Here is a 14,095-nt window from a genome sequence, read left to right on the forward strand (position 1 = left end):
ATTGACCATGTTATGTAATACCCAATACAGGTACTAATGACAGGAACAACACTTATCTCTGTGGTTATTATGCTAGCATCCGCTGACCTGCACATTTAATTTGTATTTTCAAAAAGCATGCCACTGTAATTAGTCAACTCTGTGCAATGAATTTCCATAACAATTTACAGTATGTCAGCATAAAATAGAATCAAACTGAGCTTATATGGGTTACCCTTCTCTACGTCTCTTTGAACATGCTGGCAGACACCAGACTGAGCTTTTTTTTTCTTCTTCTATAATATTGAAGATGATGGTCAATGATGCCAGATAGAGGTTTGTAAAGTGATTTCAGCCCAGGACCCAGCAATTGAATAAACATAATCCTCCTCTGAGACCCCTAATGGTAAACATAAGAGAGCTGTTGTTGCTGTATGTGGGAATCCAGAGTAACAAGCCTGTGACCCATTTAGCATCCCGACTCAATTGTTTTTTTAGAAATTCTGTCCTAGATGATTGCTCCTAATCTGGGAAGCTTTATGAATTTGTATAGCAGCGTGTGCTTCTGCAGCGTTTGTGTTCCGGTGATCCAAACCCAGATGAACACAAGCACAAAAGTAAACTAAAATAAACAGGCGCACAGACTTAACTGAGGCAGAAACACAGGGAGATTTTCTGCACATTACACACCCGATCATAACTGCCCAATAGGAATCCTGCACAAACAGATTTCTTACTGTGACACCAAATGAGTTTTTTCTTTACAGGAAAATTCACTTAATGTCCGTACTACAGATTTGCATAGAAATGACAGCGTAAGTCACTGTGTACTTTGCTGCTGTGATTGCTGACTGATATTGCACAATAACCATTCAAACTATACCGAACTCGTGCAGTAACAGCTTTTAAATGTGGTAGTTGAAATGCTCTGGGGTTTGGTTTAAGACTATCACAAATCACTGCTGTGCTGCAGATGTTAGCTCGTTTTCCATTTAGCAGATTATTTACTAACACTGATGATGCAGATCAGCACAGCAGCAGAGTTCATTGGAACACACTACTTAAGTAATTTGCAACTTAAGGCTGTGGCGAAGCAAAAGAAAGGGCAAGTTTCGGCCAAATAACTTGGTGACAAAACCAATAAACAGCATCAGTTCATCCTGCAAAGACAAAATATGTTTATTGGGTTTAAAAATGTCCTCCTGGAATTATACAAGATGCTTCTTGGGATTTTTTGGTTGGCCTTACAACTTAAAGAACCACATCCGCACAAAACGATATTCTTCGCTGAGTAATATGATCATAGCTGCTTCAACAACGGACTCGATCTACTATAAGCTGCAGAAGCGGAAGGCAACTGAGAGAAAACAGTGATGCAGTAAGAGTATGCGTGACAGATGATGCTGTTACTGCATTGTTGGTCTTTGACTGGTGTGGCTATCTCGTGGTGCTGAACGGACAGCTCCCACAGAGCTGCACTGCACAGACATTAGATTTTTGCTCTTACCTTTATTTGCTGTCACAAATGTGCTTTTGTAATATACCAGTAGTTATTAGCAGATATTTCTCCGCTCTGACTCGCCTTCAAAACAACCTGCTCCACAAATCTTACACGTGCTATTCCCAGACATCAAATCAGAGACAGTACCGTCTGTTACAGTGTTCAGCCTGTGGTGCAAAATCACTTCAAAGCTATTTGACATTCTCCTGTTCTATTTTGGCTCATATATTATTGTTCTAGTACAATACGTACAGTTTTTAGCAGCACTGCTTTTCTCTCATTGTACCACTGTAAAGACGGTGGTGCAGTCCTCATAATAAATATAGACGGATGCTATCTGTGGCATAAAGTTAGTACATCAATCCCTCTGTGTCTGATAGAAACAAATCTCCAGACAGACCCACTGATGGACAGCCGTCTCTGTCGGACTGTAAGATTATTGCATGATTTCATATGTCTTGCTGAGCGCAGCAGCACTACATGAACACTTCACCATAACAAGTACATTTCCTTTGTTCAACCCAGCTTCATGTACTGGTCAGACTGGGGCACTCAAGCCAAGATAGAGAAGGCCGGGATGAATGGAGTGGACCGACAGGTGCTGGTGGCTGATAACATTGAATGGCCCAATGGCATCACTCTAGGTGAGAGTACAATTCTGTATTTCACACCTTTTGTCAGTTGTTTTGTGCTGCTTGATGTGCCTGAAGCACAGTCCTGAAAAAGAGCTAATGCACTCAATCCACTGATTGGAGGTAAAGGTTAAAAGTGATTGAAATAGTGAGGGTAAATGTTAAACGACGATGGAAAAAAAATTGATTTATAAAGTTATCGCAGTTGCTTTTGAGTGATATCTGAAGTGTTTAAGAAGTTATAGATCGACACAGTAAAACTTGCAGCTGTGTAATCGTGAGAGTCTGACATTTTAAAATGTAATCAATATCACCTAAAGGGATTTGTTGGTCAGAGTGCGCGAGTGCTTACCGCGAAGACAATCAATTTCTACTCAGCTTGGGAACGTCTTATCTGTGTGTGTGCGTGTGTGTGTGTGTGTGTGTGTGTGTGTGTGCGTGCGTGCCCATGTGCGTGCTTCTCAGATGTAGCCAACAGGCGTCTGTATTGGGTGGATTCAAAGCTGCACCTCATAGCCAGCGTGGACCTGAACGGAGCTCACCGCAGGACACACATGTCGTCTGCAGAGACACTGGGACATCCCTACGCGCTGGCTGTTTTTGAGGTTTGTGTGTAATGGATTTCCATGATTTAAGACCGTTGTCCTTGGTATCATCCAGCCTCCCACATCTCATCATATCTACATCTCTCTCAGCCTCACAGGGCCCTGCAGTGTGACTGGGAGTTTGAGTGTAATGACTGTTAAATTCAATTTACTGTATGCTCCATTTGTGTGTGCGTGTCGTTCTGTATTCCCTCGGATGGTTGAGTGGCACAGCATACTAAACACAAGATAGGGAGTAGAGAGCGGCCTAAAGCAACCCACACACGCATGCTTTTGGTCATCAGCCAGCGCCTGTGTGTGTGTGATATGTCAAGTCCATCACCGAAATTTAAATCTGGTTTTGTGCCGAGCGATCCTGCAAATCTGCTGCCTTGTGTGTGTTTGTGCCTGTGTGCAAGTATGCTTTTGCTTACAGACTCTTGTCTGGGATGTTTGCCACTGCAGCAAAGTCCCAGCCACTTTCAGATGGGTATTAATGACATCACCCAAGAGGCTTAACCCCCAGTGGGACTCCCCTGAAAGGGAACTGGTCTCAGCGGGAGCAGAGATACAGGTTTCACTCAGCAAGCAGACCAGATTTATTCCATTTGTGCATTAAGGGATCATGAAACTTGTCCCAGGTGGCTTTTTTAAGTCAAAACACCAACAATGGATTCAAATATCCCCACTTTAATGGCAAGAGAACAAAGAACTGAAAAAGTGAAGAATATTCAGAGCCACTATGTGAAATGCTCCAGTAAGACTCAAACTCTTTTATTCAGTGTAGTAACACTTTATATGAAGGTACACATATTCACCATTAACTACATGCCTATTAGCATATAATTAGTAGCATATTGGCTCTTTATTAATCATTATAAAGATCTTATTAATGAATTATCATGTGGGTTAAAGGTGTAAGTAATTCATGTACAAGTTCCTTACTTACTTACTATCAGTAAGCAGTAACTCGGAGGTTATTAAGGGAAAACTGAGCTCATGGCCTAGTAGTTGTGGAATATGATCAGACGTTTGGATTATTATGGGTTGCAACCACTAATGTACATGTTAGTAAGCAATGAGTGAAAGGTGAATATATATGTTCTTTCATATGAATTGTAAAACAGGCTATTCAACTAAAGTACAGGTAAATTCAGAGTGTGGACATGAGTACAGTACTTGAGTAAAATAGATATATTCCACCTCTGCTAAAAAGCTCTCGTTTAACAGGAAAATGTTTTGTAATTATATAAGTTGCTCACACATCTTTCTTGTTTTTCTCTCAGTTTTAACCTTTAAAAATGAAAATACTGATAAACAGGGAAGCTGTCCACAGAATAACCTTCAACATTTTCTTCCTGAGCTCTGCTGTTCATCCACCCTGCAGGCAGCGCTGGAGTGTAACTCGCAGAAATGATGATAAATGCCCTCTGGTGTAATACACGATCGATCCAGGGCTTCTCTGCTCTCTGCCCTGTTGTGATTACAAGGTGACCTCATGTTCAGGATGTTCAACATTCACCAGTCCCACATCACTGAGTGCAACTGGTCATGGCGGACGTCACATTACCATCTCTCTGACACAATGACTGACTCATAACAAACACGCGCGCACACACGCTCGTGTTGCGAGGCTCATTGTCTGGACACTTGCTGGAGATTAGCCTGTAGTTTCTACGGCAACCGCGAAAATGTCAGCTCTGGTCTAAAACTGTCTTTTTGAACTGTTCAGGGAGTGAACAAGGGAAACAACAAGCATGGTTAAAATATGCCTTTGAGCTACTATGTTTTGGCCTAAATATGATGTGTTTTAATCACTTACGACCGAAAACTGCAACAATCCAGGAAGGATGTGCAGACACTTGAAACCTATAAAAAAAAACCTATCATTACGCGCCTGCTCTTAACTGTAATTGTTGTTGTTGTACTGCTGCTCCAGTTGAATAAAAACATCCCTTAGTTAATGTAAAACCTCTGCATGTGCATTTCCTTGATGCATTCATCCCCTCGTACTATTTGCAGAGAAAGCCAAATTAACTCACTTTCTCTTCTGCAAAACATAATGAATTAGACGATGTGCGGCAACAAATATTTGTCAGTGCATGTTTCATTTGTGCTAATTTTCTCTCTGTTGTTTTTCCTCAAATAACTTCAACTTGTGAGTATTGTGTGCCAACGGTGTGCAGCTGTTAACCCTGCATCTCATGTCCCTCTGTTAAGGTCATTTTGTCCCTTTGTTTCTTCCATTTGTTTGTCCTTTATGTTTTATTCTGTTGTCCCTCCGTTTGATTCACCCAGTTTCTGTCACCTCAACATGAACATATTTTTAGTACTGTCTCTTTAGAATTAGTTTCAGAAACAGAACTACCGTGCAGTATCAGTAAATTTGCTGTATGCATTAATGCTAACATCATCATACTAACCAGCTCACCATGGCAAAGCTAAGCCGGCATACAGTAATGTTTACCATGTTAGCCACCTTAGGTTAGCCTGTTAGCATGGTGACATATGCTAATTAGCACTAATCATGTATTTGAGCTGTTTGCCAGTATGCTCTTATGTTCAGGCCCAACACCACCCTGGATCACTTGTCCTGTGTGTTGTTAATATTAAGATCGTGATTCTCCATGTGTTTCAGGATCGTATCTACTGGACAGACAGAGACAGGGCGGCAGTCTTCATGGCCAACAGGCTGACCGGTCAGGACATCCACACGCTGGCTGAAAATCTCAACGACCCCCATGACATCGTAGTCTTCCACCAGCTCCGCCAGCCGCAAGGTGTGTGTACAGGACGAGTGAGGGAGAGTGTGTGTCTGCGCGTCTGTCCGCTTCTGTTCACTTGCCTCCTCTTGATGTCGTTGTGTGAGCTGAGTCCCTTCTCTGTGACCACGTTTCCTCCGTGGGTCGATGTCGACCCAGGCACATGAATAAATGATAGTGAGGCTTGTGACCGAGGCAGAGTGATCAAAGCATGGGGAGCAGCCGTACATTCACACATCTGTCAAAACCCTGCCTCCAACCGGATTCTTTCTAACAGGACAATCCAGACTTGAGCTGAGCTGAGCAGAGCTCTTAATCATGAATGTGATGGCTGTGTATTTACTTTCTTGCGTGTCAGTTTCCATTTCTGTCTCCGCCTGTCTCTTCTTAGGCCTTCCTTCCTTCCTTCCAGTGCGTAGTCCGTGCCCATTTCTATTTTAATCTTTCATTGTGTTTCATCACTGTCTCTTCACTTCCATCTTCACACATCGCTGTCTTTCCTCGTTCAAATTCAAACAAGACTTTGGGATTAACACAGGAACTGCTTGATATTTAGAGCAAGTTTCTGTATGTCACCACATTTATTCGTTGTATTCTCTTAGATTTTGTTTATGCAGACTAATGGGCTTTGTTGAAAGAGAATGCAGCAGCGTTCACAGCGGGGGAACAATGAAGTGCTGCAACTTCTCCTGTCTCTTTCTGACTCTCTGCTCTCTCCCCACACTGAATAAGTGATAATCTTATTTATATAACCATAACTGTCTAATTCTCCATGTCTCTGTCTGTCTCTCTGTGACTGTCTTCAGGCCCAGACAGCTGTAATCTGGGCAGTGTGGCCAATGGAGGCTGTGAGTACTTGTGTCTTAAGGCTCCGCAGATTACCGAGCACTCGCCCAAGTACACCTGCGCCTGTCCCGACGGACAGGACCTGGGGCCTGATATGAGGGGCTGCGTGCCAGGTGAGTGTGTTTACGAGTGGTAATTGAGAATAATCAATTCAGTAATCAATATTTAGTAATCAATGGCACCTAGGGGGATTTGTTGGGCACGGCGCCAAAGTGCTTACAATGTAGATAATCAGATTGTACCTCACTTAAGCGAGCTCTTATCTGCAGTATTATATAGCACTTTACTACACACAGTTACAAAGTGCATTAGAGGAATATCAACAAAGCACAGCGGAAAACATGGAACATTTGCTGAAGTAATGAAATAGCAAGGCGGACTGTTGCACAGTAATGAACTGAATTATATTCAAGGTTAATCTGGCACATCATGCTTAAAAATGTATTACTTGGGAATCTCGCATGTCATCTATACTGTATTGTCACCAGCTCAGTATATGTAACATATAATCAATAAACACTGCCTGAAACCTGTTTTTGTTCCTATTAATAACTAGACTTTTTATGCACATTAAATAAATCAATGGATATTTTATTCATATCAGATAATAATTAATAATGAATTATTAAATATGCTCCCTGGAAGCATCATAGTTATTGAACCTGTAACTAAAAAAGATAGTTGCTAAGCAACACATACAGGCAGCGGATGCAATAACATGGACCAGCGTTTAATAAAATGTAGTCTAACACCACATTTCTTGAACAAACAGCATTTGTGTGGCTCATAATGCTGTGTCACATTGTATTCTGAGATGAGATGTTCACACTATCTTGTCACAGCAGCTGTCCCCTCACAGCTGCTTTGAACAGACCCGGGATCAGTCGAATTCGCCAGAAACATAAACAAGATGTTTGTGACGGACAGGAGTAATTAGTGCAAGTGTACTGCTCTATATTGAGATGATGTTCATGTTGTTGTGTCCACCTGTTTTAAGCAGTGTGAGAGGTGAAAGTTTTTTTTTTTTGCTCACTGATGTTCAGATATGTTTGTCATGTCCCCCCTGTGTAGATGACCATATATGTAATTTCATATAGAAATATCAGTACAATACAGCATGTGAACTATATAAACAGACTACAATAGGAGTAGATATGCTTAGAAGCCCCAAAAATTATCTGTGCTCCTTTCACTGGTTTGATCATTTTTATCAACAGGTGATAACAATTGTGCGGTTGTTTGCTGTCAATCAAATCTGATCAAACCACACTCAATGCCAGTGCCTCATAATTGATAACTAAGGGTGTTTTATACAACATTAATGTTGCTTTTTTGGTTGTCAGCATTTAAAGAAAAGATCAGTTTTTTTGGTTTATGTACAAAAGTTAGAGATCGACTCGACTTGAGCTTTAGAGGTGATGGTCGGTGGATCTTGCTACCTTTGTGAAAGAGAAAAGCTAGCTGTTCCGGTCAAGCTAAGGTAAGCTGATCGTCTCCTGGCTGCAGCTTCATTTTTAATGTGCAGAGTGAACTGACAGTGGTATCAATCTTCTCACCGCAAGAGAGTGAGTGAGCGAGCGTATTTCTCTAAACGTGAAACAGCTCCTTCGGAGCTGCAACACGTCTACAATAATCCAGTTTCTTGAGCTCCTGCTGTCCTCTCCCTTTCTTTGAAGCAGCACCAAAAAACGAGATGACACCGACATCCTCGCCCCCTGCTGGATTTACACCTGGCACCAGGGCGACTGTTGCTGCAGACTTCCCACCTCCCTCGGGGGGAGTATCCCAGGCGGACGCCATCCCGCACCTGACCACAGCTTCCTCCGGTGCCCCTGATCCCCTCACACCCCTCTCCACTCTGAAGCCTGTGTCGTCACAAGAGTCCAAGGCGCTGGGATCCCACTCCACCGCCACCACCATGGTCGTGTCCACCACACCTGTGGGGGACAGCAGCGTCTCTCAACACTGTAAGTGGGCCGTGAATTCAAAATCAGTGCTGCCTGTGTGTGAAGACCCTGAAAATACTGCCACAGGTAGTGTAAATAAGTCTCTTCTAAACACATCCAGGACCTTGTGATTAACATTTTTCATGTGACCTCAGGGTTTTCTCTATGATTTCAAAGAACAGAGCAGCCCATTCAGGAGTTAACAAGAGATGTGGTCTAATTCTCTGATAAAGCAACACTTTCACCTAAGCGTCCTCGTCTCCTGCCAAGTACCACGTCCTATGGTCCCACTCACACTCATAATGTCGCTAACAACCTCACCCTCACTGTAATGATGGCATTAAAGTGAGATACCTACAAGCCCTAACAACCACACTCGGCTGACTTTAATAGGAGTGATGGATGGTACCTTGTCACCTTGAAAATGTCACCTTTCCCTCCATAAATTGCGCTCTGTGTGGGCTGTTGTGTGTCTGTGAGGACACGCGTGCACTTGTGTGACTGTCCATGAATAAGCGTGTCAGTAAGAATGTGATATGTAAATGAGTGTGAGGTGGAGCCTGATTGAGCCGGGATGGATGAAGTGCAGAAGGTCGGGGGTTTGTGTCAAGGTCGCACTCCGGCAAATGCCAAACAGCTCACCATTCTTCTCTCCGTCTCTCAGTTTCATTCCAGCTGCTCTTTTCCCTATCTGTCTCTCATTGTAAAACACTCAGAGGCGTGCACGCATGATCACCCGCTCCCCGCCTCTCTGTTTTATCTCCCTCCTCTTCCACCGGCTCTCCCTTCCTGTTCTCTGATCTCTCACTCTATTTCTCACACATTTTTTATCCCGTACGCTTCCTCACTCTTATCCCTTCTCGCTCCGCTGTCTTTTCTGACTCTCGCTCTAACTCCTCTCTCTCTCTTGTTCCATCTCTCTCTTCAGCTGGAAGCGAGCATTTCCTCCTGGGCGAGAACCTGACAGTGGCTGTTTTGGGAGTGGTCATCCCCATCGGTAAGTCACCCGGAGCCTTCTTGTCTGTGTGTGTCCGTCCACAGTAAAGGCCTGCAGGGCTGCGTGAAGCTGCTGTCTACCTGCTGCCCATGGCCACCCTGTTTGTAGTCCATTCACACCGACCCTGCTGTGGCAGGATGAGAGAAGCCTGGCCCACAGGTCTTCTTCGCTGACGTTTCTCAGGAGTCATTTTCTGTGCGTCTGACATTGCTGCCACGCTGCATTATTCACTTCACACTGTGTTGTTGTGTTGGGTTCTGCTACAGCAAGACTTGTCAGTAGGCCTTTTGTCTGTGTGTGTTCAGCAGACTGTAGTGCAGTCAGCACATGAAGGTTGGTGCACCTGTGTTCTTTATTCTTTGTTTGGATCGAATAGCTTCCACAAAGTGAACAGTAATAAAAGACAACAATTCAAAATCACACAGTATCAATTAGGCAAGAAAATGCAACTTAAGCCAAAAATCAGATTTAGATTTTTCCAAGTTCTTAGTAATAAGCAAACCAATAGGTCCTTGATTTCAGACAGAGATAGAGGCTTTTCATTTCTATGCTGTAGCTGTCAGTGTTGACAGCTGAAATATTAACTCTACAAAGCAGATTTATCACCTGCAGCTAGGAAGCTAATGAAGCTAACGTTAGCTGCATGAGTTTATTGAAAACACTGCCTGTGGCTAACTTTAAATATATAATACTCGGTACACTCGCTACATACATGATGTTGAGCTAAAAGACTAAAGCTGCATGTTGCAGAAAAGAAGTCAGTCATCATTATCAGTTGATTATGCAGGTAGAAGACAGCATTGTCCTTTTTTTCAGTGTAAACCTAGTTATTTGCAGTATTATGTAAGTAACATGATTCTATTTGGCTTAATTGTCCATATTGTCCATATTGTCCAACCTATTTGATGAGGATTCGCTCATGTTTTTGATAAACGTAGAGCTGGGGTGACTGGGGTTTAAACCCTGGCAGGAGACATTGTGAGTGGACAGTCACTGTGAGTTTCGTGTGTGGTGCTGAGAGAATTGAAATTCCATTTTAAAAAAAAATCAACATCTTTTTCCAGAAAATGTGTCCCTGTTATTCTGGTAAGAGAACTTTCCATTTAAAGAGGAATACAATTTGATTAAAATAATAATTTCCCCAGGGAGTTTTTTCCCCTGGAGTTCAGCTGGTCCTGGTTTGACACCGCCTGTGGAAAGAAAATACCTTCTGTATGTGTTGAAAATGTTACCACAGACTCGTCTGTGTCAGCAAGAACCAATGCAAAACCAAAATGAAACAAGATAAATCAAGCCACTGGTTCAGACGGGCTGTTCTTAAGGTGAAGAGAAAGTACAGGAGCCCAAAAGAGACGCACCAATAAAGCTTTCATGAGTTATCGGTGCTTTATTGGCCTAATTTAATAAAGCATTATTAAATTGCATTGCTTATTCAAGGACACATTTGCCAAGGATGAGTTGCCAAGAGATTATGATGTAATGTGATAGTTTAAATTTTTGCTCCCCAAGGATAGTTTAAAACTAATTTCCTCCACAGACGGGCCACTAATGGTGTTTCACTCAGCCGATTTTTCCTTTGACCCGATGTTTAGCCGAGCCACCCACACACACAACCTCTCTGCCGCTGCCCCCTGCCCTCTCTGTCCCCCGCATGCCTGTTCTGCTCCTCTCTGTGCCTCTCATTTCATCCCATGGACTCGTTATGCCTTGTTAACGCTCCCCCCTTCCCGTGTCCCTGCCGCTGTGTGTTAAACGCATGCAGTTCCTATCATTGCCACAGTGGTGTTCGGCCTGGTGTGCGCCGGAGTCTACCTGGTGTGGCGTAACTGGCGGCGCAACTCCACCAAGAGCATGAACTTCGACAACCCTGTCTACCGCAAGACCACGGGCGAGGGCGAGGAGGACGAGATCCACATCGGGCGGACTGACGGCATGGGACACCACGCGCACCACCACCCGTACCCGCAGGGCGTCAACATGGGAGTTGTTGGTGCGGGAGCCGGGACCTGCCCACAGTTCATCGCCCTGCCACTCGGGGGCAGCATGCCCGATCCAGGGACCCACTGGTACACAGAGCAGCCCATGCTCTCCACTGCGAAGTGACCCTCGAGAAGGGATTGTAGAGAAGATGGCCGCTCAGGCACACGCACACACAGGGAGGTCAGAGGTGACTTGGACTGAATTTGCAAAAGGGACGAACAACATATCATCAAGCATTACATGCAGCCATTCACAGCCAATGTCCTATGCCAGTTTCCATTTGAAAAACAGCAGCATTAATAAGACTTACATGATTCTTTAAAAAGATGTTTCATACCTTTCCTGTGCTGGAGCTGGATCTACTTTTTTCTCCAGTTAATGTTGAGAATTAGTTACAGAATTATCAATGTGTTACAGTGTGTTCCCAGCATTGACCTAAACTGGAATATGGAGTCAGACTGGCTCCTCTCGCGAGTCTTTTCGTTGATAACTGAGTGAGGTGTGTGCTGTGTGTCTTATGTTTCGTGACGGGGCTAGTGAGAGGTTTCATCTTTGATGTATTAAAATGGGCTTTGTGTTATTCCTGATGGGCTGTGCAGCTTTGGGAACACTGTTTAGGAAGGAGGAGCTCTGAAACTGGGACAGCATCTGCGTTGATGGGACAATCTGTACAGATTCGCGTTAGAATCAACCACAGATGTCATAAATGTCATTACTGGTGTTTCATCGTTAACATTTTCCCAGATGGGTTTTCCTTTGTAAGATTTTCCCATTCTGTGATTGATTTTAAAGAACTCTTAACACCCACATTATGTGCTTTCTCCCTGGTTCAGAGCAAAGCCTTTTAAGGGTGAGTCGTCTCACGTTTCAGAGTGCAGTTGAATACGGTTGATTTGTGAGGTTATGTTTTCATTTGACCTCCAACACCCCAGAGTTTTGAGGGATGTGCAGTATTCAGACCTTTGTTTGCTATGAGCAGAGAGGATGCGAGGTTAGAGGGAGTTCTGTCTTCTTTATTGTGACTTGTTTTGGTGTTAAATGCTTTGAGAAAAGCAGTCGAAAGCAGCTCTTAGTCGGGCTGCCGTGTTACATAGTTGACAAAAATCCTCCAGTGCTGAAAATTTTAGTTGATCACCCGCTTTTGACTGTGACACACATAAATACACACGGGATGCAGCGATAGCAAATTCATGCTGCTCTCCAGAGGACGGAGACAACGTGCACTTGCCCGCCGAAAACATAAACAGCATGCATAATCGCTCACCAACTGACAATGCAGCCATTCATTGTTCCAGGCAAGATACACACAAACACAAGCATGCACGCACACATTCAGAAAAGCAAGCTGGAGCCCATAAACTGCTCTCCTCCTCCTTGGAAGGCCGAAATCAGAGGAGACAGTTTTGGATAGCGCCATGTGGGAGAGCCCAGCTGGTGGCTGCGTGATGAAAACGACCCTTCGTGTGATGTAACCGCGGAAAACTAAAATCCGACTCATGTAAAGAGGTTGAGGTGGAATTGTCCAATCAGTGATCACGTTTCACGCCGGTTTAGTCCTGTCATTAACACTGTCCATTCATAAACCTTAAAAGACTGTGTGTGTGTGTGCTTGTGTGCGTGTTCATTATTATGCATGTGAGTGCTAATGTTCATCCCACAGCCATATTTGAACTGTTTTGTATGCTCTTTGTTGCACAACCCTCTTAGAATGCCTTCTGTATTGTGTATTGCATGGAAGAAAACAGTGTATGGAGGTGTGTAGATACACAGGTGTGTAAGTGCGTGCGTGTGTGTTGTGTGTGTGTGGCAGTGTATGTGTGTGACACTGGAGAAGTTTTGAGGGTGCTTTTTGATTCATTGATTTGTAAATATGTTTTCATAAGGTTTTTGATAATGTATTATACAATTAAAATGTAAAAGAGAAGATGTACATAAGATTTTAGATAAAGTGTTGACCGGTATATTAATTTATTTGTATAAAAGCAGAGCACTGCATTCCCTGATTGTAAGAAATCTGAATTATCCACCAAAGTGGTTGTGTTGTTTCTTGCTGTGCATCCATTTAGCAATCTTTTTTTGTGTGCAACCCTTTTCTTTCTCTTTGTTCGCCCACGTAAATCATGGTGTCCCCTCCAGAAAAACTCCCACATCTTTGCAACTCTTCCCAATCTCTGTGTTAATGAGATGACTGATTTTGGTTTATTTGTGCCTTTTTGTTTGCTTTTTTCATTTTCCTCTAGTGTTTTTCATGAAAAGAACAGGGATCCACCAACTGCTGTACATGCAAAAACGAACTGTACGAAGACCAAACTGGTTCCACTTTTTGATTTTCTGTAATGGATTACTTTTGAATATCTCTATATATTGATATATAAAATCTGACTGAAAATGTGTGCCTTTTCCTTTTCTTTGAAAATATCACACATGCATATCACAGACCTACTGCTCAAAGAGAATATTTGTATGTTAGTGCAAATCTTCAAAGCGAGACTGACGTGCGGTCACAGGTGACAGTGACAGGATATTGGCACATCGAGATGTCATTTTTCAGTTCTCTAGCGCTTGTCTTTTTTATATGAACAAGTGGTCAAATTACTGTGTGTAATATATAAGATGTTGCTTTTAGTGACAATCTCACTGAGAATTACAACCCAACTCTCCTGTTCTCCACAGCGCTGTGGATCTGCAAAGCCTCTTCTTTTGGTTTTTGGGCCCAATTTACTTTACTATTTCAGTGTCAGTGCACCCTATTTCCAGATGCTGCAGGCAGATGTTCTTAGCTAAGAAGTTCTGATAAACTAAATGTATGCACGCTGCCTAGCACCAAACAGCAGACAGACAAAGTTAGCGATGAGCTAGTGAACACAG

The 14,095-nt window shown here is 43.2% G+C and overlaps 1 protein-coding gene across 2 annotated transcripts in view; it reads left to right on the forward strand.

The window, feature by feature from the left end:
* Nucleotides 1–13,619, forward strand: part of LOC139339241 (low-density lipoprotein receptor-related protein 8-like) — a 75,264-nt gene extending 61,645 nt beyond the window's left edge. The window contains exons 12-18 of one of the 2 annotated variants that reach the window (XM_070974770.1): nt 2,006–2,124; nt 2,578–2,717; nt 5,335–5,476; nt 6,265–6,417; nt 7,984–8,271; nt 9,179–9,247; nt 11,010–13,619. In XM_070974770.1, coding sequence (XP_070830871.1) covers nt 2,006–2,124; nt 2,578–2,717; nt 5,335–5,476; nt 6,265–6,417; nt 7,984–8,271; nt 9,179–9,247; nt 11,010–11,350 — 1,252 coding nt within the window. In that variant the 3' untranslated portion in view covers nt 11,351–13,619. The remainder of the gene's footprint in view (nt 1–2,005; nt 2,125–2,577; nt 2,718–5,334; nt 5,477–6,264; nt 6,418–7,983; nt 8,272–9,178; nt 9,248–11,009) is intronic. The other variant, XM_070974771.1, reaches the window with a different exon arrangement.
* The last annotated feature ends 476 nt before the right edge of the window (nt 13,620–14,095 follow it).

This window comes from Chaetodon trifascialis, chromosome 11 (genome assembly GCF_039877785.1).
Source record: "Chaetodon trifascialis isolate fChaTrf1 chromosome 11, fChaTrf1.hap1, whole genome shotgun sequence".
Lineage (NCBI taxonomy): Eukaryota > Metazoa > Chordata > Actinopteri > Chaetodontiformes > Chaetodontidae > Chaetodon > Chaetodon trifascialis.